Source organism: Zosterops lateralis, assembly GCF_965231275.1.
Source record: "Zosterops lateralis genome assembly, chromosome: 29".
NCBI lineage: Eukaryota > Metazoa > Chordata > Aves > Passeriformes > Zosteropidae > Zosterops > Zosterops lateralis.
Window position 1 is genome coordinate 3,085,548 of NC_139789.1, and position 23,737 is coordinate 3,109,284.

Below are 23,737 nucleotides of genomic sequence, written 5' to 3' on the forward strand. Positions count from 1 at the left end.
TTTGGCTTTGTTAACAGTGCAACCAAAAACCTGACTGAGCTGTAACAGGCACTAAACAGTGCTGGGGCAGCTGAGCAGAGCTGAACACACCTCCCAGTGCCTTTGTGGAGCTGTTTGCATTCCAGGGAAACCACTTACCATAAAACCTTTCAACATTGTCAGACTTTTAAAATAACATCTTTAAACAGCCACAACTTCTTCAATCTATGAATCTTTCCCTAAGGGAAGTGACCTGAACCTTGTCAGAAGCGCTCCTGCAAGGTTGGGATTGGCAGCGTCATTGCTCTCCTCATGTTGCTCATCCTTCCCTGCGGGTCTGTGTCCCAGGCTGAGCTGTGTGGGATGTCACCCTCAAAATGTGTGTGCAGCTGATGCTCCTGGCCAGGCTCTGCCACCCCTAAGCCCTCTTTGTATCAGCACTGCTCATTTCTAACAGCACTGACCGTGCAGTAGAACATTAACTTGTTTAGCAAATGTGAAACTGAAGATCCTCATTAACTCACTGAATTATCAATTCCAGTAATAGAAACAACAACAAAAGAACTTCCCTGAAAGCCAAGGCGCTGCAGATCTGTATAGGTACCTTCAGTGCCAAGGTGAAGCCCAGCAGAAGGATGTTTGTTCTCAACCTACACCAAATAATGCGACAGATTTCTCTTTCAGAACAGCCTTGAAGTGGCTGAAGGTGCAAAGCTGAAGGGACAGCCCTATTTCCTGGTGTTCCTTATGGCTCCTTTGATGTCCTGGGTAATAACTTTCATAATTTTGTCAATTTTGGCTCTTGGCAGTGCCTTCCTGCTGTACCACACTTTGTCCCAGACAGAGCACAGTGACTTGGGAGACAGGTAAAGAGGGTGGTTGTCATTCAGCATGTCTGGCGGCCTCTTACTGGCATACTGCTTGTAACTGGCGACTGGGCAGTTATCTGGATCCTCAGGCTTGGCAAAGAGACATGGGTTTAGCCCTTCGTTTTCCCCAGGGCTCAGATCATCCTTCCACTCCAAGTACTCCACCTCTTCTTTGGTCTTCCTTAGGACCACCTGTCCCCAGTGCAGCTGGTGGGCCTGGTGGTGGGTGCGTACCCCAAACCCTCTAATTAGGTTGGTGAGCATGAGGTGCAGCAAGCCCTGAGGGTGTGTCTTGGTTAAAATTCCCTTCTTAACAAGGTTTTCCACATCCTTATCTGTCAGGTTCTCCACAAGACTCCACTCTTTCTCCTCCTTTTCCTCCTTCTTTTGGAGCAGGTACCAATGCTTTACTTTGTAGGCTTCCTGAGAGGCCCTGAACTGTGGCCCTTTCAATATATTGTACTGGTAGTTGTGGTCCTTGAGGTATCGGTTGATGTTGTGCCGGAAGAAGTTTAAGGTATTGGCAGAAAAGTCCATGCCATTCTGTCTCTTGGCAGAGATGAAGAATGAGACCTGGTAATGGTCAAGGTCTTCAGGAGGCAGCGCGTGGATCTTGCGTGTCTTGGAGGGGTGGTGCAACTTCAGCCACTCTTTGAACACTTTTATCACTCCAGCAGCATACCTTACCCTTTTCTCCTTCTTCTTTGGCAGATCTAAAAGACAAGACACAGCTTTGTGGACAGCAAGAATCAATAAAGACCAGTAAAACAAGGAGATACAGGATAATGTCTACCTGCCTTCTGGAAGCTATTCAGAGAGTACAGGACTCTTCCAACTGCCTTCCCCCAGAACTGTGGGTCACATTTGTGTTCTCCACAAGCCAGCACAACCCAACAGTGCCCAGCTCTCCAGGGAAAGTCAGGGTCCTTCCTGCTCCCTCTCCCTTGGCAGCTGGCCCTGCTTACTGCCATTCAGGGAAATTTCCCTCTCACTGTGAAATAACACCATGAACCATGGATGGTGAGGGAGAACAAACAGGTGAGTAAAAAGTGTACTATGATTTTGTTTAAAGGATTGCCAGGATTCCAGTTGGGCTCTCTCTCAAGTTGCCATGGCAATACCACATCTACCTAGTTCGATGTAGCATGAGAAATGAATTCTTTGGATTGCTGGAAAGCTCCATCTGCTCGCCTGTGACTCGTCCAGGGTGATGGAAAAGGGCTCATGAGCCAACATCTAGAGATTCCCCTTTTTGCACCAGGTTCTTTTTTACAGGCTTAATTGTCATCCTGAAAGATTGATGGTTGTCCCACTGGTTTGGGGTTTTGGCCTGGTTTGTACTCACTGCTCCAGGTGCAGAGAGGAACAGCTCATGAATCAGTAACGCTGAGGCCTCCTCTGAGCCATGAGCCAGTTACCTTGGCAGAAACAGCTACTGCACAGACATTCCCAGAAGAATTCCCAGTCCCTTCAGATGACACATGATGTCAGTTATGAAAACAGTAAAATACTGCTCCCAATCCCCAGTTGTGGCAGTTGGTGTCCTTATGGCTCTACAAAGAACAACCCCTAAGCCTTTTTGAGACCAGCACTGGTGCTTTAAGTACATCCCAGGCAAACCCCAAATGCTGCCTCAACAACTTCTGCCCTTTGCAAGGACATGCCCAGGCCCCTGTGTTGCAGGACAGCACATATGAAAACCTTCATTCTTGAAAGCAATGTGTGGAGTCCTGCATTTCCTATGCAGGACTGACACTCTGTCAGTGACACACTGCCAGCACTGGGAAGTTTTGCCACTGGCTTTCGTGCAGCCAAAATTTCTCTGTGTTACTTCCTCGTTTCCTTCTCTTGAGACCTGAGTTCCCTGCTCTGGCTCCAGTTTCCCACAGGGACTCTCTCAAGTATGGCCAACATACTGTGTGGGAATGTTGGGTAAAATGGAAGACCAAAGTATTCAAACTGGGATGTTGGGGCTGGGGCACAGCCAATAACACCTTTAGGTACCCAAGAGAAGGGCATTCCTTATAGAAGTACCAATTCCTTTATGCAGGAAGCTTTATAGTGCCCTTGAGCAGAAACAGAAGTGCCCCAAATCCAAGAGATTTACTTAGATGCTGCAGTACAGACCTTGGCAGTGATGTGAACTCGCCCTCCTTGGATATTTTGGGAAAGTGATTAATAGAACACCCCCACACCCCTGCAGAACTCCAGGCTGTCTTACCTCCATTTGAGGCTGCAGGTGGATGGCTCTCTGGACTCTGCAAGGGTGAAGAACAAGGTGTCTGCTCGGATCCTGATGTGTTGCTGTCCTCACCCATGTTCTCAGCACCATCCCCACTGGAGCCCATTCCCAGTGTGCCATGCTCTGGAGAGCTCAGCTGGAGATGTTGCTGAACATCAGAAGTGGTTTGGAATTCAAAGAATGTCTCCGAGGGCTGTGATTCAAGCTGGGCCTTGGCTTCAGTTCTGGGAACAGAAAGGGGTTTGAAACATACCTTTGGTGCTGCTGGCCCTGGGGGGGTCCTTGCTCTGGAAGTTTCAGCCATGGGCCCTGCAGCACTGAAAGGACCCAGCCTCAGGATGTTCCTGCTTGAGTCCTCTGACTCACTGACAGAAGCCTGCAGAATGTAGGCAGGGGGTACGGGTGGCCTTGCTCCGGGGGCAAAGGCAGCTCTTTGGGAGGCTGTTGGCTGGTGCAATGCCATATTCTGGCAGTGGAGCATCTGCAGCTCCTCAGAAGATGGCTCTGACACATTATCCTGGCTGATTATGTCTCCTTGGTTGTCTTCATCTACCTCACAGTGCTCTTCACAACAGATGATGTGTAAGTCTTTGTAATTTGCAGACTTCACGTCCTGTTCACCAGTTTGGACTCTACTACCAGACATTGAGACGTGCTGCTCTGTTACAAAGAATGATGTTATGGGTTTCCTGGTATCTTGATTCCCCTCAAGCTTGTTATTCCTTGTGTAGGCACTGTAAGCCTTCTGCTCAGTGACCCCTTGGGATCCACCAGATGACCCTGTGCTCCCAGAATCTGCTTGACCCATCTCAAAAAATGATGGGCTCAGCTTGAGCCTCTTTTCATCAAAGCTGGATTCCCTTGCCAAGGACTCAGAAGACAGGCTCCTCTTGATCTTTCCTACAGCCTTAGTATCTTCTTCACCTCTGTAGTTTAATTTCCCACAAGGCCAGTAATAGGTATGTCCTAATTCACACATCCACATCCCAGCATTGTTGCTGCTCAGGAAATCCATGTCCTGAATAAATTCCAGGGTTGGGATCTGGTTGCATATGGTCCCATGAGCGTGTGCCCAGTACACAAGTTTGGAGAGATCCAAAAGAAGGGAACTGCCCCCTCCATCTCTGGCACTTTCACTCTGTAAAGATGTTGGAGAGAACGTGAGTGAGAGACGATGTGCAGACAAGAGCAGTCCTGGGGCTGTTTCCATCCCTCCCCAACAGTGCAGCAATTGTAGACGGGCTACAGTTTCATCTCAGGACTCCTTTTAAAAATCAGTTTGTGCATTCTTTCCTGTCTGTGCTATCATTTATGCCATAACAGAATACTCACCATGCTGCTGCTTTCTGTCTCACTGAGCCTTCTCTCAGGTGGGGATCAGTAAGTGACTCTTTGAATGGCCTTTCTCACTCAGAACCTGAAATGATCATCACACGTGTGTGCTATATACATGGATATGTGTATATGTAGATATATAAAACCCTGACCAGAAGATGCAACTGAATTTTTCCATGCTGTGCCCACTGCAGGCCTGTGACTTCCCTGGGCTGAGCTCCCATTGCACTTCCAGGAACTCTACACACAAAACCTGACTGGGGTAAATATTTGTAGGATCAGCCTCTGCAACACCAACGAAACGGAAACTGAATATAAACACTGAAAATAGAATTTTACAAACTGAACTCTGCAAGCCATTCCTTCAGTGCTCTGGGGTTGGCAAGCTCTGTGTCTCCAAGTGCTGAACTGCAGAGAGAGAAACAGGAACAGTGAGGCTGGTTCAGCCTGACATTCTCTGACTTTGCAAACAGTAACAAGAGGCAGTTTCCCAACTGAAGGACTTGCACATGCAACTTGTATTTATATTACAGACTAAATCTGAAATTCTCCCATCTGTTCAGAAGGCTCCATGCAACAGCCTGGAAGTGAACCCTGTTTCTGTGTCACAGGGAACACATGAACATGCCCTCAGCACCAGGAGCCTGTGCAGCCATTGCTGACACCATACACATCTCAGTCCATGATTAATTAAAAGCTTTGCAATCAGTGGTGGTAAAAGAGGCAAGGCTGAAAATGCTGGGCACGGGAGCCTTGTCTAAAGTGGTTCTTTGAGCAGTTCTTTTGAGCAGTTCTGCCCTACATAGAACACAGCTCTCGGGGAGAACAGGCCCTGGCTGGTGTGTTGCTGAAAGCACACCTGAGCACGCCCTGAGCAGGCCCTGAGCTCCAGCCCAGGACTCCTGCTCTCCCAGAGAGCTGGGGAACACGGGAGAAGCCCACCCCAACTGACAGCTCTAGGGCTGCTCTGTAATCCATGAACACGGTGCCTGCCACAGGGATTTATCTCAGGAATCTGGTAGTTAGACTGAGGGTGAAGCCAGCAGAGCAGGGGCAGGGATGGCTGTGCCACAGGAGTGCTGGCCCCAGGGCAGTGCTGTGCCCAGTGCCCTCAGTGCCCAATGCCCTGCATGTCCAGTGCCCTCAGTGCCCATCCTGCACCAGCCCAACACACCAGCTCTCCTGCCCAAAGAGAGATGACACCTCCCACAAGTGCCAGCTGACCAGGGGGCAGAGGAACTGCTCCTTTCAGCAGCACAGCTCCCTTCTGCACTTAGGCTCCATCAATCCATATGTTCCTTCCTAATGATAGCACAGATAATTTTAGCCCGAATGCTTGGCTGTTGCATGTGCCAGGGTGTGGAATGTGCAAAGGCGGGATTTACTGAGAATTTTTTACTGAAATCTGCTGCTGCTTTGACAAAAAAATCAGACAATAAAAGCCTTTTTGGAAGCAGCAAATGCAATCTGAGCTCGTGATGTTAATCAAGGCCTTGTATGGGATCTACTGCTCCTGTGAGCTCACTCCTGACGAATCCCAGCAAAGAGGGCAGGGAGTCACCTCCAAAGGCCATTTCAGCTGCCCTGACCCCTTACAGAAAACAGGCTCTGCTCAAGCTTCTCCCCAGAGGTGTTTGACCTGTTCTCACTCCCCCAGGCCAGGGAGCTCACAGCCTGTTCCCACTGAGCCCCTACAAGCTGAACATAAATTTGGGGAAGAACCATTTTCCCTCCTGAAGTAAAAGTGAGTTTTATCTTCGAGTTCAGCCTGTGCAATTCCCCGAAAGGGCTGAGCCACTCAGACAGACTCAAAGGAACTTCCATACCAACAATCTGGTGCCTTCACTCAGTGTGGGAAAAGGTAACACGAACGGAAGCTCCACATGGTCATATGGCCACAAAATTACTGACTTGGCAGATGAACATCTTGATCCCTATCACAAACCTCTGCAAATGGAATGCTTTTATCTTTCCTTATCTCCAGGCACATGTCTTCCTCTTCCTGATCTCTTGGAAAGAAAAGCCTTTTTTTTCTCTTGCTATTTAGTTCCCAGCACAGGCTCTGGTGCTCAGCTACAGACCCCTAAGGCTGCTGTGGCCCTCAGACATCCAGCAGCTGAGATTCCCTCAAAGGAATGGTAAATGGAATCAGTCTGGATTTGCAGTCACAGTTGAGTGAGAAAAATGACCACTGTCCTTCCCCCAAAGGCTGAACTGGCATATGTGCCTTCCCTTTGAATAATAAAAACCCATCTTGATTGTTGCCACAGTTTTTACCTGCTCCCAGCAACTCTGGGATCCCAGTGGGAAAGGGTCTGGGCTTAGAGTTTGGGGCTGAGGTTTGTTTTGGAGCCTTGTGCCTGATTCAGTGTCTATGTGGCTGGGAGTGATGTTGTGGGTTAATCCTCTTTCAAGGAGAGGCTCCCATCTGATAATGGACACTGTGTACAGGACCCACACCTTTCTGCAGGAAAACAGGACATTCCAGAGCTGTACAGTAAAGGATTTTAATTTTTTCTACATCCACAGGGAATTCAGTCTACTGCTAAAACCTGCAGTTAGGTGAACTCAGGCTCACTCGTGGAAAAAAAAAGTGTTTGTTTCTTTTTTTTTTTTTTTTTTTTTTTTTTTTTTTTTTTTTTTTTTTTTATCTACAAGGTTTGGCCTTCTCTGCACAGCTTTCCAAGCCTCAGTGCTGTGGGTGCTGATTTTACCTCTGTATTCCAGAAAATGTGGCCAGCTAATTTCACAGGAGTCTCCAGCCCTTCAGGGGAGACTGAACTTTGGGCTGACTGAAACACAGAAATGCTTTTTTTGGTTTTAAGACTTTATGTGTGTCATTTGAGTCCTTGGTGTGGGGGAAAGAAAAATCAGCAGTTTCTGAGATTTATCCTCCTATAAGGTCAGACACAGTCACTTGAGAATGTCACCACTGGGATCTTCCTCTCTCTCCCTCCCAGGTGTGCTGAAGGTCTGAACCCGTAAAACAGACACAGCCTTGTGCAAACAGGAACACTACATAAAGACACTAATTTCGAGGCACTAAAAGCCCTTTGCTCCCTCTGTCCTTGTCCCATTGCCCTGTGACAGCCCTGGCTGGTTCCTCTCACGGGCTCCAACGCCTGTTTTGCAGATTAGAACCTGGCACACACACGGAGCCAGAGAATTGGAGAGCACTGGCTTCCCTGCTCCAGATAAGACAGTGCAGGAAACTGCAACAATCCTGGCAGAAAACAACAGGATACAGACCAGCAGTGCTTAAACTTGACTCCTGCCCCCTTCCCTTCTCCCTTGGGAAACCCTCTCTGGAGGTGAGGGGACCTGGGATAGCCCCCAAACACACGTGGGGGCATTGCCAGAGCATGGGGGCACTGCCAGGGCTGTGTCAGGGCAGGAAGGGCTGAAGCTGCACTCAAACATATCTGGCTGCAGGACGGGAGCTGAGTGGAGCAGCTGCAGCTCATGGATGCCAGAAATCATGGAGCTTGTCCCATCCTCCTTAGCAGGAGCCCGGGGGGTGGGTCCATAATTTCCTAGCACATTGCTTTTCCTGTTCTCCGCATTGTTTGTTTCCCTCCTCATCTGCTCTGTACAAGAAACTTCTGAGCACCTCTTCAGCTCCCTTCCTGCTTCCCCACATCCTTCCACCAACCCCTCCTGCCCTGCTTGCAAAAATACAACTCCCAGGATACATCCCGTACTTGCTACAGGGCACCATGCCTCCATTTTGAGAGATGCTCCCAGAAAATCCCACCCGGAGTGTCTGCAGAGGGCAGGATCTGACTGCAGGCATTGGCTCCAAGCAGGAGACAGACTCTGCTGGCAAACGCTGGCCTCCAGCACCACATTCCTTAAACAAGACCTTTTTTGTTCAAAGACCCGGACATCACTTTTTCCCTGAGCTCTAATTATCTCTGCTCCTGAGGGGCTGCGTTCCGGAGCCACTGGCCTGGGATGTAACTCTAAGCACTAAATCAAGGCCTCTGAAAAGTGCTAATAAAAGCCACGGGCAGCTGGCACAGCACTGCCTGGGCCACCAAACAGGGATCAGCCACCAAACCAGCCTGAGTGAAGGAAAAAATGAATTGGAAACCGTGAACTTCTATTATTAGGAGCTTGTGTTGTATTTCCCAGGAGGAAGTTGGAAAGCTGAAATCAGCAACGGCCAAATCAGCGACTTGAGCAGGAAATGCTGCAGTACCACTGACACAGTGTCAAGGTGGAGTCTGGGGGCACCTCACACCTGTGCCAGTGCCCTGGGGACAGCTGGGGGGACCGGCCCCACGATTCCATGTGCAAGCTGGGACAGAAATGCACAGAGACATTACCAGCACAGCCCAGCCGTGGCCACTGACCGTGTCCCCCACCGCTGTTGGTGTGACAATGATCTGTCCCCTCGCCCCGGGCCCGGAAGGCCCCTGCAGGAGCATCGCTGCTTCACTCGCTGCTCTCGGGGCTTGTCGCCAAGCGCCGGGCACCGGGTGGCTCCGGTACCTCCCTCTGCACGAGCACCTTTGGCCCTCCCGGTTCTGCCCGTTTGAGCGCGCCGGGCTGGCGAATCACCCGGGAACGACGGGGAACGGGAACCCTTTTGTTCCTGCTCCCCGCGGCCGGAGCCGCCCGGTACCGGCAGGGGGAGCTCGGCTCCGGGACCGGCAGAGGGCGCTCGGCGCCGGGACCGGCAGGGGGAGCTCGGCCCCCGGGGCTCGCCCCAACCCGGGTCCCGCAGCACCGCAGGGGAGCCGAGAGAAGGGAGTCTCCGGGCCGGGCTCGGTCCGTGCTGCTCCACCGGTACCAAAGAGCCAAAGCGAACAGCTGGGGCCGGCGAGGGGAGGGCGCAATCCTGGTTCATTTAATTGTCAAGGCGTTTATTGTGGTTTTTTTAACGTTTCTGAGCAGCCTTTTAAAGTTTAACTAAAATCGTCGTGTGACACGAGGTGTTTCGTCAACCATCTGCTAAACTGAACCGAACCAATCCGATCCAACCCAAACCCACACACCACTGAGGGAACAGGACACAGCACTCAGCGTTTCAGCCCAGTTTTGGGGCCTGGCACTGCCCCTCCCTGAGCTGAGCCAGACCCTCTCCCCTCTTGTCCCACTGCCCACAGACCAGAGCTCACCTGTTCCCCCAGCACATCCTGGCTGGAGTGTGGCAGCAATTTGTTATTAAATAGTATTTATGGTGGATCTGTGACTTGTAATTAGATGTAATTGTTCACCATGGGACATGGTAACCTACTTCTTTTACAATACAGACCATCTTTAGTGACTGATACCTCAGCTCCTTCCCATCTCTGTCTAACGCCCTGAAACTGAGGTGACTCGGCCTGGGGTGCAGGACTCAGTCTCCCTAGCACCAGGCAAATGCTCACGTTCACTTCTGCACCCCAGGTATTTACAGAGGTTTGCTGGGACGTGATGGGAAATGGCTCCTGGGGGCAGGAAAAAACACTGTTGGTAACAAAATATCTTGCAGGGGCAGGGAAGTTCCCTGGCTGTGGGGTGGCTTGTTCCAGTCCCTGCTGGATCTCTGGCGTGGGGAGCACAAAAGGAGGCCCAAGTTCTTGTCCCTCACAAAACATCCACCTAAGCGGCACCCCAGGATTTTGGCCACAGGCAAATGCATTGGTTTATGCTCCCTGGTGATGCCATCTGTGAGACTTGCAGGCTCCCACCTTTGGCTCCTGATCAATTTTCTACCCTGTCCTTGTTTTGATGTGCCACTGTCTCCCTTACCTGCTCCAAGGTCAGGCAGGCAGCCTTCCACAGAGCACGGCACTGCCCAAGGACAGGATCTCATCCAGGGCACAGGGCAGCCTAGGAGAGAGGGGAGACAGGTGTTTGTCAGGAAAGGGAACTCAAAGCAACCTGCCAATCCCTGCCTGGGGTGGGATGGAAGCCATGAGCAAAGCTCTCTGCCCTGGGAGCTCAGAGCCCTCAGCTTTGTGGGGCTCTGAGTGGCAGCCTGGGACGGCAGCCTGGGACAGCAGCCAGGACCAGCAGGATCTGGAGAGTGGCTCCCCATTGCTGTCCCCCACTCCTTGACACCAGAGCTGAGAGCCTTAGGGATGAAAACTCCACAGCTGGATGATCCTTTGGACAAGAAACACACACTTGGCCTTGGATCCAGGAGAGCTGCAGCTGTAACACCCTGCACAGAGTATGAGGAGGAGCAAACCAGGCAACTCCACTCAAGAGATTCCAGAGAAACCAGAGCCAATGGGTGGTTTGGATTTGGAGTTCTCAGCTGAAAATGTCCCTGAGGGAAGGATTCTGAGAACTGACTTCCACCTGCTGCAGAAGCAACTTGTCATCTTGCAGCATGGAATGAAGTACTTTCTCAATAAATAAAGTATTGTCATGCATTTTTGAGCCCTGACCTTCAAGTAAGAAAATGAAGCTGAACTGCCCCTCTGGAGGGAATTTAGTTCCACAGGGAGAGTGAGTAAACTCATGGAAATGCTCCTCTGGCTGAAGGTGCAGGCAGTACCTGCACAGGAGGGAGCCAGGAGTGATATATCCCCAACTTCCAGACCTGCTGCCAGGCAGTGGGAGTCTCTTTTAGGCCGTGGTGATGCTGGTTTTACCCAAAACCAGGAATCCAATGCTGTGGTGCAGAGCAGGGAGCTGCACACAGCACTGATGGTTCTGCACACTAAGAGCCCCTGTGCCTGTGTTTTGGGGATGCTGGGGCCCCATGAGACACCCCTTGCATGGGCTCCTGTCATCATCTGCCACACTCACTGCCCTGGTATCAGAGAGCTCACCAATTAAATATTTAAACTTCTGAAGGATATTGAGTTTCTTTTGTTCCTTTGACATCGCCAGTGTTCTCAGTTCTCCTTGACTTCACATGCTGCATGTTCCTGCCTTCATGTTCTTTTAATGCTTAATTTCATACTCCAAAGGGCTTCCTTCACCTCCTGTCTGTCACAGGGAGCATCTGCTGTACCAGGAGATGGCATTTATGGAGCAGGTTCCTCATCCAGATCCCAAACTACAATCAAACCCCCAATTCCATGGTTCTGCACACATAGGCCATTGTGTGTCCTCACACACTTCCACCCAGTTTGATCCAGAGTGCTTTGGCTTTGGGTCTGAAATCAGAATGTGAGATTCCTGAACACTTTCACCATCTGAAGCATGAGCAAACCTTCACACCACGAAAGCAAAAGCCCCTTATCCATAGAGCAAGGCTTCCCTGAACTGTTCCACTGCACAGCATCCTTCAGGAACATACGGGCCAGCAACCACGAGATGCCCACAACATAACTACACCACTGACAAACCAATTGAGCCTCAGCAGCTGCCTCTGGGAAGGTCTCATTCATCCCCAGCACTGCCTTTTAAACTTAAGTGCCACTGGAACAAACACATCTTTGATCCAAGTAGGAAATAATTTGGAGCTTTGTGTTTAATAGAGCTGCAGCCCTGGGGAAATGATGTCGTTCTTGGCCGGGATGACAATGGGGCTCACGGCGGGCACAGAGCATGGCTGTCCCTGTCCTCTCTGAGCCGTCTGTGTTTGGGCATCTTTGTTCTTGACTCCGTGTGGAAACAAGCTGCAGGCTCTAGCTGCCATGTGTGGCACCAAAACACAGGATTTGGGGAGGGGGTGGAGCAGGATTTGGGCAATCCCTCCTGTCCTCTTGCTCCTTCTGCCTTTGGAGTGTCTCGTGTCCCCCTCAGCTCCAGGGGAAACACAGCACGGATTAGGGGCTGCAGACACAAACATGGAGGAACACATGGGCAGGACTGGGCTGTACACACCAGTGTGATCCGTGTGCCTGAGGTGGGGGCACCATGCCTGTGTGATCTGTGTGCCCTGGGGACACACACACCTCCCCTTATACTGTGGACACTTCTTCAAATATTGCTGCAATTTCTACCTGTAAAATCCCATGTTCAGAGCAAGGAGCAAGCAGCAAGCAGGCTCCACACACAAGAGAGCATCTCTAGATGGTCTGCAGGTGCCTGTCTCTGTCAGGGCCCTTTTTCATTTAAATGACCTGTGCTCAGACTGTGACATTCTCCTGTCTGGAATCGTCTGGCATCTGTGCCATATCCATTCAAATGGCAGATGCAACAGGAGACACCTGTGGACAGAGGGGCAGAGCTAAGGTTTCAGGGACAATCACAGAGCCTGGCAGGTGAGAGATGGAGACCTGCAGCAATAATACATGAGCTGCACCTGCCTCCCCTCAGCCCTGGGGCACTGCTCGTCTGGGAGCTGCTGTTCCAGCCCCCTCTGAGCTCCACCACGGTGCCACCAGCACCACTGGGAGAACCAGAACAGCACAGTGGCTCAGTAACAGACTGGGAACACCAGGTTATGGTGTGCTGGGAGAGAAGCAGATCTGGGGGGCTGAGTATTCTCAAAGGCCTGCAGAGCCCCGCAGGCTCCAGCTCTGGAAATTGTTGCTGAGCCGGCGAGCACCCTCGAGAGGCTGATCAGGAAATTGGCATTATCCTTAAGAGAGTCACAAAATCAAATCATTTTAAGGAAGTGAAGGAGCTTCCCAGGCCATTGCTGGGCACAGGGAGGGAACAGAATGGCACACAGCCCTCCCTGCAAACAAGCCCCTGACTAAAGCAAGAAGGAAATGCAGAGCTTGAGCTATGGACAGACAAGAAATGGTGTTTACTTCCCTGCCCTGGGATAGCAGGAGATGTGCTTGGAAGGAGGGTTGTTTGTATAAATAAATGTTCATTCTTGGCAGTGGAATGCAAACTATGCTGAGGGGCTGGAACCAAGCACTCAGAAAGCTGAGGCCAGAGCAAGGGAGAGACTGAGTGAGGCTGCAGGGAGGAAATTCACATTCATTTTTAGCAACTTGGAGAGGTTCTCAAGCCTCTTTGACATTTTTAATTATGCTGATGCAGAGCCTGTTTCAAGGACAAAAAAAAGTCAGGATTGCAGGTTAAACAATTAGGAAATTTCACACCAGCCAGTGAGGAGCAGTGCTGCCTGGGGGTCTGGAGACTCTCTGAAACACGGGATCATCTTTCAGCCTTTCTAGACAGACGGAATTTGAATGTCTTGCAGAATCCTCACCCAGGTCAGGAACTCAGAGCCTGGCCCTGTAAACCTCTCCTGATGGTATTTTCTGAGAGCACACAGGAGGCAGGAAAGATGAGCCTGAGCTACTGCTCTCTTTGTCCAGGCTTTCCTGCAAGGTTTCTGGAAGGGCAGAAAAGCATCCTGCAATGTGGCATCAACTGTGTCAGAATCTGTAACTTCTGGTGGAGAGCGAGCTCAGCTCGATGGTGTCACATCACCAAGTCAAGGCCTGTTTTCCATGCTCAGAAAGTGACCTTTTGTCATGCAACCATCATGACCTCGGTCTCACTTTCCCTGTGTATCCCTGAGAAAGAGCTCTATCTGCTTGCTTACCCACTGTCCTTTCTGAAAAATGTGTAAGGACCTGTCCCTACATTTCAGTTTGGGTGTCAGAGGCCACGGCTGTGGCACTGAAGGGCAGGAGTTGCCTGTTTGTGTTGAGCAGAGATATTGGCTCCCCTGCTCTGAGTCCAGCACAGGAGCTGGCGGGGCTGGGGACAGGGGAATGGAATTGGAACCCGCCTTCTCTTTGAGATAATGGAAAGTCAGGGGAGGTATCCAGCTTTGGGCATGAATAAATCATTACAGGTATGAATTATTCAGGGCTCAGCCCTCCACATGTGCTCCATTCAGACTCCAGAGGAAGCATCCCTACTGTGTGGGGGTTTCTTCCCCAACATTCCAGGTCTATGGCAGGCTGATGAGTCCAAGTGTTCAAGTAAGATTGAAAGAATAATTAAAAATCCAGCAGTAAAAAGCTGCTCGAAAGTTCTGTCACACCTCAGGCTGGCATTCCAATGGCCAGGCAATGTCTGAGCTCCAAGAGCTGTCTGCAAGTTAGTCACAGCATGGGATAGGAATAAAAAGTGTCTCAGGAAATTGGGAGCACAGGTTGGAAGGAAGAACTGGAATGCTGATAACATAATCAATACAGGAACCAACTCAGCCTTCTGATAGCTTGTGTCTAAAGCAGAGGTATTATCTGGATTTCTCAAATGACAGTAAGCAACTTTGCCAGCACTTTTAGAGGATAAATGAAAAGTTCTGGCTTTGATCTGTGCTGTGAGATCAGTGGCTTTGGCTTGTGGTGCTTTCTAAAAATCTTGTTTATTATGAGCTGAAATTGGTTGACTAAAGAGAAGATCTGGTTTGCAGCGACTGGAAGGATGGCACTGTTAGAGCTGGTTAGAGTGATCAATGTTAGAGTGATTAATTTAATGTCAGAGTCCAAAACAAGGACCCTGGGGCCCAGAAGAGCAGGGGCAGCCATGAGCCTCAGATGCTGAAAGGTGATTTCTGAGGAAGAGCAGCGGCTCTGCAACAAGTTGCAGGGGATATAATCAGACTACAGACTAATCAAACCACAGATTCGTCAAACCATAGCTTAATCTTCACCACTCCAACCCTGACTAGGAGGGGAAAAAAGTCCCGTGTTGAACAGCCAGGAAATGGCTGGTTCGTCCCACACAGGAAATGAGTCACCCCAGAGCATCGGGAGGAGCCGTGGGGACAGGGAAGTGCTGAAACAACATGGACGGGGAACTGCAGAAATACAGAGAAGTCTCTTGTGTCGTAGATTAAAAAAAAGGGAAATATGTAAAATGTGAGCTCTTGTGATTCTACCTTAAAACTGAAGTTCATAGAGATGCTTGCAGCATGAAATACACTCAGCTGTCAAAGGGGGAACTCAGGGTGTGCAATGGCAACACAAACCATGCTCAGGTGCAGCTCTCCTGCCTTGCACAGTGTTTCTCACCTGCTCAGCTCTGGCCCTGCACAGGAGGCCTCACGTTGCTGTGCTGGCAGAGCTGTTACAGACAATGCACTCAGGGAGCCCATACACAGGTTAGAAATCACAGAAATCATGGAGTCATTCCCCCTTGTAAAAACCAGTCTCCAAGAACACTTCTTTTTATTACTGACAGCACATTGAGCTCAATTCCAAACCCATTTATTTATCAACTACCAGTCAGAACACTCTTTGATAGTACTCCACACTGCCAAACTCTCGTGGATCAATGGAAGAAACACTCCCCTCACTCCTGTTGTGTCCTGCTCTGAAAGCCACATGTGTGCAGGTACGAGCTGCACCTCTCCCAAATCCTGGAACTATCACAACCAGCTCCTCCACCCCTCCTCCTCCAACCACCCCAGCTGCAGAGGCACTTTGGGTCCCTCTCCTGGTCCCTTCTCTCAGGCCCGAGGAGGGGAGGCCGTGGGTCAAGGCCAGATGTGTCTGCTGGACTGACAAACCCTGCAGGGATTGTGCTCCTGCTCGGATTCCTCGCCCGCCCCGCACTAACCATTCCCAGAGCGGTGATGTGGCATCCTGAACGACGCACAGAAGAATGTTCTGGCACCGTGAGATGCTGCTGAAGCTGCCAATAAGGCTTTGAAAATAAAACCGCCGTGTTCGCTGAGAGGGGTTGAAAATAAATAAAAGCCACAGAGAAAAGCAGAAGGATTGGAGACACCTCCTGCCCCCTGGGGTTTTTTTTTTTTTTTGGGATTAGGTGGCAGCAAGTTATCCATGAGAGTTCCTTAGTTTAGGGCCTTGCTGGGAATAACGGGGCAGGAGAGGAACTTCCAGGAAAACAACTGTCACTGTCAGCAGTATCCAGCATGCACCACTGTGCCCAGGGGTTTGGGTTCATGAACTGGGCCCCTGTTTAGGAGGGTTCTGGTTTTCTAACTGCTGTCAGAAACGCTGGGTGGAAGAGGAAGGAGAAGGGGAAGAGTTTTGCCAGTTTGTGAAGGACACGGTTGTGAAGAGAAGCGTCCGTGACCCCACACAGGCTGTGGAGCTGTGTAACAATACAAAAGGAACAGGCAGGAAAGGGTCAGTTTTGTTTCAGATAGTTTTTCTTCCCTGCTGGCGAATTAAATGCCAAGAGATAACAGACGCAGGAAGGGCTCAAAAAGGGAATAAAATGGGTGTGCCCCAGAGTCTTTCCCGGCCAGAGGAACCAGAGCAAGGACCAGGGTGGGCCGTGGGACGCTGCTGTAGGATCATACAAAAGAAGCTGATTCATTTTTTTCCCTTTGCCCTCCTCTTTTTTTTTTTTTTTTTTTTTTTTTTTTTTTAAATTTCATATGGTCATTTTCATCTGGGTTTGTTTTTCAAAACAAACACAAGGACACACAGGGGCTGGTCCTGCTCCCTGCTGTGTTTTCCTATCAAGTGCAATCTTGTTCTTAAAAGCATTTTCCCCTTTGGCCCAGAGAAAACCACAATAGGGTTACTGGTCAATTGCAGTCCCATAGTACCTGAGCAGATGCTGTCTAAAAAATTCTGTTCCTGCTGCAGGAAAATGGCTGATAAAATGTTGCACAATCATCGTTTCTGCAAGAACTGTGGAATATCAGGGTGAGATTGCACAAACCTTAAAGAGCCTTTAAAGTCAGACCACACCTGCAAAGGAAAGGCCGTTGGAAATCAGGAATCCTGTGGTGGCATTTACCTGTTTGCTCTGCCAAAGATGCCTGAAAAGCACCTGGAATACCTGCACACACTATAAACTCAGCAGCTACTAGAAAATCAGACCCTGTCCTGGCCAGTTTCAATCTTTCTGGGGTGTTCAGGGTATTCTTCCTTAGGGTACAGAAATACCCCATATTGGGAAAAAAAAAAAATTAAAAAAAAACTGGAGGGGGGGGAGGATTCTGTCTCCACAACACCCTCTACCATCAAGGAATTCCTTATTTATGAAAGAAACACCTTCATAGGAATTACACCTTAAACCAGGCACAATTCAAGGGAGTGCAGGGAGCTCCTGTTGGCAGCTAAATTCCTGCTCTCTTTGATCACATCACTTTATCTCTCTGGCCCTCAGCTACAGTGGATCGGTAATCCCATCATTTTCCCATTCTTTGCCTCACTGAAGTTGTAAATCTGAGGCAGCAGTTGAGCCTTTCATATGCAGGAGCCAGTAAATTACGTGGTATCAGATGAGTTTAGTTGCCTTCAGCAATAGGTCCGAACAGGCTTTTCTGCTTTTCCTCGGTTTTAAATTCCACAGGGGCCTAACTGGAAGCCCAGTAACCCAAAGATTCAGGATTCAGAGTTCCCAGCTCCTGGAAAGATGTAAGGCCAAGGGAAGCTCCTGCATTTCCCAGAGGGTGACAAGAGTGAGGCAGGCAGCTGATGTCTGATCCTGGCCACTGAAACCCCTGAGCACTGCCCCAGTGAGAAATTAGAGCTCTGACAAGAGAACCTGGCACAGCAACACGGGTTTGGGAGAAAACAGACCACTTCCCTTTTAACTTTTTCTCCTCCCTACTCACACGTCAAGTGTGCACTTGAGAGAGACACGAGAAGGCAAAATGCATGTTTGTACCTGCCAGAGTTACCTGACATGAAGCAGAAAACACTGCCTAGGGAGAACACTCCAAGTTTCATTTGCACTCTTATTTTTAAATTTATTTTCTGAGCCCTGACATACACGGCCTGGGTGTTGGTGTTTTACAAGTAGAAGTACTTTGGCAGAACTGCCAAATATATTCACAGAAATGCCGTGGGTGGGAAATCTGGCAGGGGAGAGGAGCCTGTCTGAAGGCAGAACTTACCTAAAAACTGGCCAATTAATCCCTGTGGCGTATGGCAAGTGAGGCTCAGAAAACGGGCAACTGCCCGTTCACTGGAATTCACTGGAACTCCCAGTGAGCAAATACTGCATTTAAACAGAGTGTTTCATCCACGGCAGCAGTGGCTCTCCATGGAGCGGTGGTGGGGAGGATCCAGCTGTGCCCGAGGGTCGGGGATGGGGACAGACCCCACACCGGCCCTGGTCACCCTGCGGGAGCCACAGGAGGATCTCACAAAAAGCCACCGCAGTCGGGTGAAATTCATCCGAGTTGGCCCAGCACATGAAAAGTAAATGTTCCAGAGGCTTGACAAGCCCCAAATCCCTGGAATATAAATGAATCCCTGCAGAAGTGGGACCTACAGGCAATGACCGGCTTTAAGAGTGAGACAAGCCGATCTAATTTCGCACTGAAGCGGCCCTTGAGCTGGGCTGGGGCGGCAACATGTCACAACGGTACCTGAGCCACAGACGGGCAGGTACGTTTAACGCCTTACCTCACAAGATCTCCCTCTCTCACTCTCTGGTAATCTTTCTCCTTAAGACATTAACTGCGATTACACACACTCCGTCCTGTACCTCAATCAAGCCCCTGGGCCCTGCGCGGCCCCCGGAGCGCAGCGCGGGCGGACGGCCCTGGCCCGGGATGGCGGCGGCGCGCGCCCTCCCTGCCCGCCCCCAACATGGCCGCCCCTCGGCCCGGGCCGTGCAACGTGCACGCGGGGGACCCCCTTGCCCGTACCCAAGATGGCGCCCAACGCCGTGCCTCCCATGCCCTGCCCCCAATCAAGATGGCGGCTCTGGGCATCATCCCGGCCTCCTTCCCGCTCTGAAGATGGCTCCTCCCCACCGCCTCCCTCCGCCTACCGAATGGCGCCGCGCAGCGCCGACTCGCCCCGCCCCCTATCCGGCCCGCGGCCAATCGGCTTCGCGCGGGGCGCCAGGGCGCCAACCCCGGGAGGCGGGTGGTCCCAGCCCCCATCAGGGTGACAGCTCCGCCGGCCAATGGAGTGCCGGCGCGGGCGAGGCGGGCCGGGCGGCGCCGCCATTTTGTGAGTCTATAACACGGAGCGGTCTCGCTCGTCCCGCTATTGCGGCGCCTCCACTCCGCTCCCGACGGGTCGTCTCCGTGTGCAATGGACGGGTGAGTCCCGCCCGGCGCCGCTCCGGGGCCGCGGGCAGTGCCGCCGGGCCCTTCCTGTGGTGCGGGAGCTCCCGGGTTGAGGACCCGCGCCGGGGCTGGAGCGATACCTGTGGGGGGCCCGCGGGCGCGGGCGGGGGGGTCTCATGTGGGGTCGCCCCCCGCCCTTTCCCGGAGCTCTCCCCGCGGGCGGCGGGGGAAGCGGGGCGGGCCCAGCGCGCCGCCTCGTGCGAACCGGCCCCGCGTGCGCTCCGCACCGCCGGTCCCGGCTGGGAGAGCCCGGGGGTCCCGGCCGAGGAGAGCTCCGGGGCTCCCGGTCTGGGGGGCTCACGGGGACACGGCGGGGGGCGGCGGTCCCGGAGCGCCGCGGGGGAGGGCGGGGGGCGCGGGCGCGGCCCCGCGGGGGCGGAGCGGGCGGGGCGGGCGCACCTGGCGGGGTGGCGGGCGGTGATTCACGGCCGCGCTCCCTCCCATTGTCTGGCGCTTCCGCGGGCGGGGGCGGGGGGGGCTCTCGCTGGATTCCTTTTGTGACCAGTTTTTGCTCGCCCAAGTTTCGCAGGCGGGAGGAGGGCGGGTAGGGCTTTATCGCCGCCTCACCTGAGCGCCGCAGGTACGGCTGTGGGCCCGGCCCCGCTCCCGTTTGTCCCGCGCAACTCTGGAAAATAAAACTTCCCTCCGCACGCTGGGACTCGGGGAGTTTCCAGAGCGCAACTTTTATCTTGAGCAGCGTCGATTCCTCTTTAACCACCGCCCGGCGGGGCCTCTCTGCGGCAGAGTTCGCTCTAAAGCGGGTGTTTTATCAGAGGATCTCTCTCGAAAACGAGTTCTCTGTGCTTCTTTTCTCCTGCCTGCCGTGGGGCTTTTTTTTTAGTGATGTGGTTTTTTGTTTCTTCTAGCGCGCAGTAGTTAAAATATTTCTAAAGGCCTCCGAGTAAGCAGTTTGTTTTCCCAGAGTCGTAAGTACGGGAAGCCCAAATTAGTGCCTTCTCGCTTTCTGCCTCAGAACACTGGTCTGGGCGTAGTCACATGTCTGGGCTTTTTTACACGCTGAAAAGGTGGCGTCTCAGTGTTGTTTTCATCTTCAAACCCATAAAAATCCTTTATCTTACACTTTTTGCAGTCCGGGATTGCTCTGCTGCTTTTAACCAGTTGCTCGTCGTGTTGAATGATACTATTAAAAAAAAAAAAAAAAAAAAAAAAAGCGAAACCAAATAAATTCTCAGCACATGAGATCACACGTTCTAGAGGCAAAAATCAGTTTGTTATCAGCTGTAGTTCCAGAGAAGGCGGATGTTCTGGGCATGTTAAAGTAGTTGCTGTTTGAATATAGAAGTTGTAGTGTAACACATGAGACTCGGTTACCCCTCGTCTCTTGGAGATCCCGGTGCAGGATCTGTTTGCCCCGTGAAAGTGTCTCCTGCTGAAACTTCAAAAGCTGCTTCGGAAAATGGTTTTAGGTTCTTGCCGAGTTGGCAGCAAGTGGCCCCTGGCTGAAGGCTGCTCCCATCTCCTTCTCCAAAAAATGATCCTGAGCTGTGCCCGAATGATCCCCTTTGAATAAGTTGCTTTGTTAAAACATGTGAGGAGTCTGTATGAGCAATCCTGCTTTGGAAAATGACCTGGAGGTTTTACTGGTGCTGCTTAATTTTTCCCCTTATTGCATAGGAATTATCCCATTTTTCCACGGGAAAAATAATTTTTTGAAGGGCTTTTTTGTCACTTATTTCGGAACTGGGAAAAGTTTTAATCTCCTCCCGAAGGCTGATGTGCAGGACAGGAGAAGGAAGCTTGGGATAATTTACCAAGGGAGTGTGTGAACTGGAAATACATTGCACGTTTCTTGAATAAAAATTCTGAAATAGTGTTGAAGCTTGTTTCCTGTGAAATGTGTTATCAAGTGGGCTACAACAATATCCCAGGAATCGATAGTTCTTGGCAAATAAAATGTCTCTTCCTGTTGGATACTTCTAAATGCCATCCCCTGCTAAGGCACTTTATGTAAAACATTTCCTGTGTGAGAGGCCCACAGGAGGAACAGGAAGTGGGAGAAACTGCTCTGGGGTAAGTTGGAGAGTTTGGGAAATGTGGGGCATTCCCTGTTCTTATTGTGCTTTGTTGGCAGTAGCTTTTTTTTTTTTTTTTTAAGGTTCTGGAAATGCCTGGATTAGTGTTTATGTGTTAGCTGTGGAATGCGCGCTGTGTTTAGGGATGCTGGTTCCTTGAAGTGCTCCGTGCAGATGGGTTTCATTAGTTCATTAGAGCTGACCCTCGAGTGCAGCCAACCCATCTGCCCGGCGGGTGAGCAGCGCCGGGCCCGCGGAGTGTGTCAGACACGGCCCTTCTCCCAGGACTTCCCTGGAAAACACGGAGCTATCGCGTGGCTTCCCGCAGCAGCCCTTGGACCAGGCTGTGGCTCCAGCTGCAGAGCGCTGGGTTATGATGACACGGCAGGTTGGGGGGAAGAGGAAGTGCGAGGAGCTGAGCTGGCTCCTGCTGGGGCTGTGGTTGGTTTGTGGAGCTGGGGACACTCGAGCGGCCTGACAAGATCGGACAAGAGTTCGGTGCAAGTTATGAATTGTTGTAGGAGGGGAGGCAAGCAAGAGCTAGTAAATGCAAGTTTCTTCGTATTAAATCACTGTGTAGAGTTGTTCTTGAAGACTTCAGGTTTCTTACTGCTGATTCTAGAAGGGCTGCCCTACGTGCTGTGTGTCCTGCTCTGTGGAGCTGCTGCAGGTCAGTCAGCTGGCCACTGCTGTGTCCTGTGCTCTGGAATTATGGGCAGCTCTTGGAGGGGCGTTGAACCAGGCAGGGCAGTGTCCATGGCAGTCTGAAGGAGTTATTTCTGCTCTCCGTTTCGTGTTTCTGCTTTACAGGGGGTTGGAATTTATTACAAAAAAAAAAAAAAAAAAAAAAATGCAATTACCAGTGCAAGGGTCTAACTGAATTCTTAAGCTGTCTGGAGCACTCCCATGAAACAGTAACATGGAGGTGCTCTAAGGCTCTGGAAGATCACCTGGATCCAACATGCCAGGCTGTGGGCAAGCCATTCTGACTGCATGGATGGGTATTGCTGTAAGGAGGTGTGTGTTGTGGTGTAGAGAGCTCAGTGCTGACGGGATGTGGTGTGTATCACTTAAGAGTACAACTGGTGCTATTTTTCATCTTAGCTAATCAAAAAGTCTTCATTTTAGGAGGTTTAAGTGTCTAAGGTAGAGTTTAATAACTGCTTTTTTGTAGAGTTGATAGAGAAATCCTGTGTAGGGTGTACCCCAGGCTGGGATTGCCTGGACCTCTGGGCTGTCTGTTAGTCTGGCCCTGCTCTGGCAGAGCTGGCGTGGCGTGAGGGCTGCTGTGAGCCCTGGCTCTGTTTTGCTGGGACACAGCAGGGCTCTGCTCCTTGGTCCACTGGAGCTCTGGTTTTGGTCTCTTCAGCCATGCTAGAGCCTGGCAGGGGCTCTGTGGGTGTCGGGGACAGGAACCTCAGAAGGGGATGTTGGTGACAGAGCTGACTCGTGATGCTTTTCCTCTTGGTGTGGTCAGAGTCGAGGTCACATTGCTGGGCTCGGGGGGGTTCACCCTCACCCCGTGCCCTTGCAGGAGGAGCAGGTGCTGCCATAGGGAGTGGGAGAGCTGCAGTTTTCTGGCACTGCTGGGTCTTGGGTCTCTACCATCACCATCTAATATTTTTTCTTTGTATAAACTGTCCTTGGCTCACCTGCAAAGACAACTGTGCACTTTGACTTGCTTTTTTCTTACTACTGTAAACTATGCTGGATTTTTGTGGCAAACCTATCTAACTTTTTTAATCCTTTTCTTTCTTTTTTCTACAGCATTGTCCAAGATATAACAGTTGGTACAAAGGTAGGCACTTCTCACTTTTTCTCTCTTTTTACACTGCTCAGCATCTGACCTAGTTTTAGCCTCACCAAATGTAGATCTTCAGCTGTAAAGGGTTATTTCTGGTACCATGTAAATTGGTTTTAACCAGAAGGTAATTCAGTTTTATGTGCATTTAAAACTTACAATATGGCTCAGCATTTAGCTCTTGTCATTTAGGCTTTGATGATCAGCTTTATTGCATTTAGAAACAGCCCTTTCCCCTGCTAAAATGTCAAGCCATGCTTGTTACCCGTGTGCTAGACAATGCTTCTCCATGAAGAAATTGGTCCTTTTCCTTTGGAGAACTCCATTTCCTTTGTTTGTGTGAATTCCTGCTCAGTTATATGTCAAAAATCCTTCTGCCACAAAAGGGAGGGTTTAGCAGCTGATTTTTATCTCTTGTGAGTACAGTAAATATGACCTTTGCCCTTGTAGTCTCAGGTTTGGAAAGTGCAGCCTTAGCCCTAATCTCAAAGTGCTGACAGGAGGCTCCGTGTCGGCCACGGGCGGCAACAGGCGGCACGTTCACGGGATCAGCGCCGCTGCCGGGAAATGCCCACCTGGAACGTGTGGGACAGAGTGAGCTGAAGGGAAGGGGTAGGGTTTGACTGGGTCACTGCTGTAACTCCGGGGTCAGGATTGCAG

General features: G+C 50.9%; 2 protein-coding genes across 8 annotated transcripts in view; one reads left to right on the plus strand and one right to left on the minus strand.

Annotated features, from left to right (window-relative positions):
• On the minus strand, positions 1–20,874 carry LOC310920044 (uncharacterized protein). 5 transcript variants are annotated; one of them, XM_083879735.1, is made up of 5 exons: positions 19,811–20,874; positions 10,165–10,245; positions 4,423–4,507; positions 3,070–4,228; positions 1–1,561 (listed from the first exon to the last, which is right to left on the minus strand). In XM_083879735.1, the coding sequence occupies exons 3-5, from the start codon at positions 4,423–4,425 to the stop codon at positions 708–710; spliced, it is 2,016 nt and encodes a 671-aa protein (XP_083735861.1). In that variant the 5' UTR covers positions 4,426–4,507; positions 10,165–10,245; positions 19,811–20,874; the 3' UTR covers positions 1–707. The 5 variants fall into 5 exon arrangements, 4 of the variants coding, with proteins under 4 accessions (XP_083735861.1, XP_083735860.1, XP_083735863.1 ...); XM_083879734.1 differs by lacking the exon at positions 19,811–20,874 and adding an exon at positions 18,570–18,710; XM_083879737.1 differs by lacking the exon at positions 4,423–4,507.
• Positions 19,106–23,737, plus strand: part of PTBP1 (polypyrimidine tract binding protein 1) — a 27,830-nt gene continuing 23,198 nt past the window's right edge. For 2 of the 3 annotated variants that reach the window (XM_083879738.1, XM_083879739.1), the window contains exons 1-2: positions 19,106–19,216; positions 23,044–23,074. In XM_083879738.1, coding sequence (XP_083735864.1) covers positions 19,209–19,216; positions 23,044–23,074 — 39 coding nt within the window. In that variant the 5' untranslated portion in view covers positions 19,106–19,208. The remainder of the gene's footprint in view (positions 19,217–23,043; positions 23,075–23,737) is intronic. The other variant, XM_083879740.1, reaches the window with a different exon arrangement.

What these genes read in the sequence shown, in the direction of transcription:
- LOC310920044 (XM_083879735.1), bottom strand. An exon ending in ACCTGCAGCCTCAAATGGAG is followed by an intron (nt 1,562 to 3,069) that starts GTAAGACAGCCT and finishes CTTGTCTTTTAG; the next exon opens with ATCTGCCAAAGAAGAAGGAG.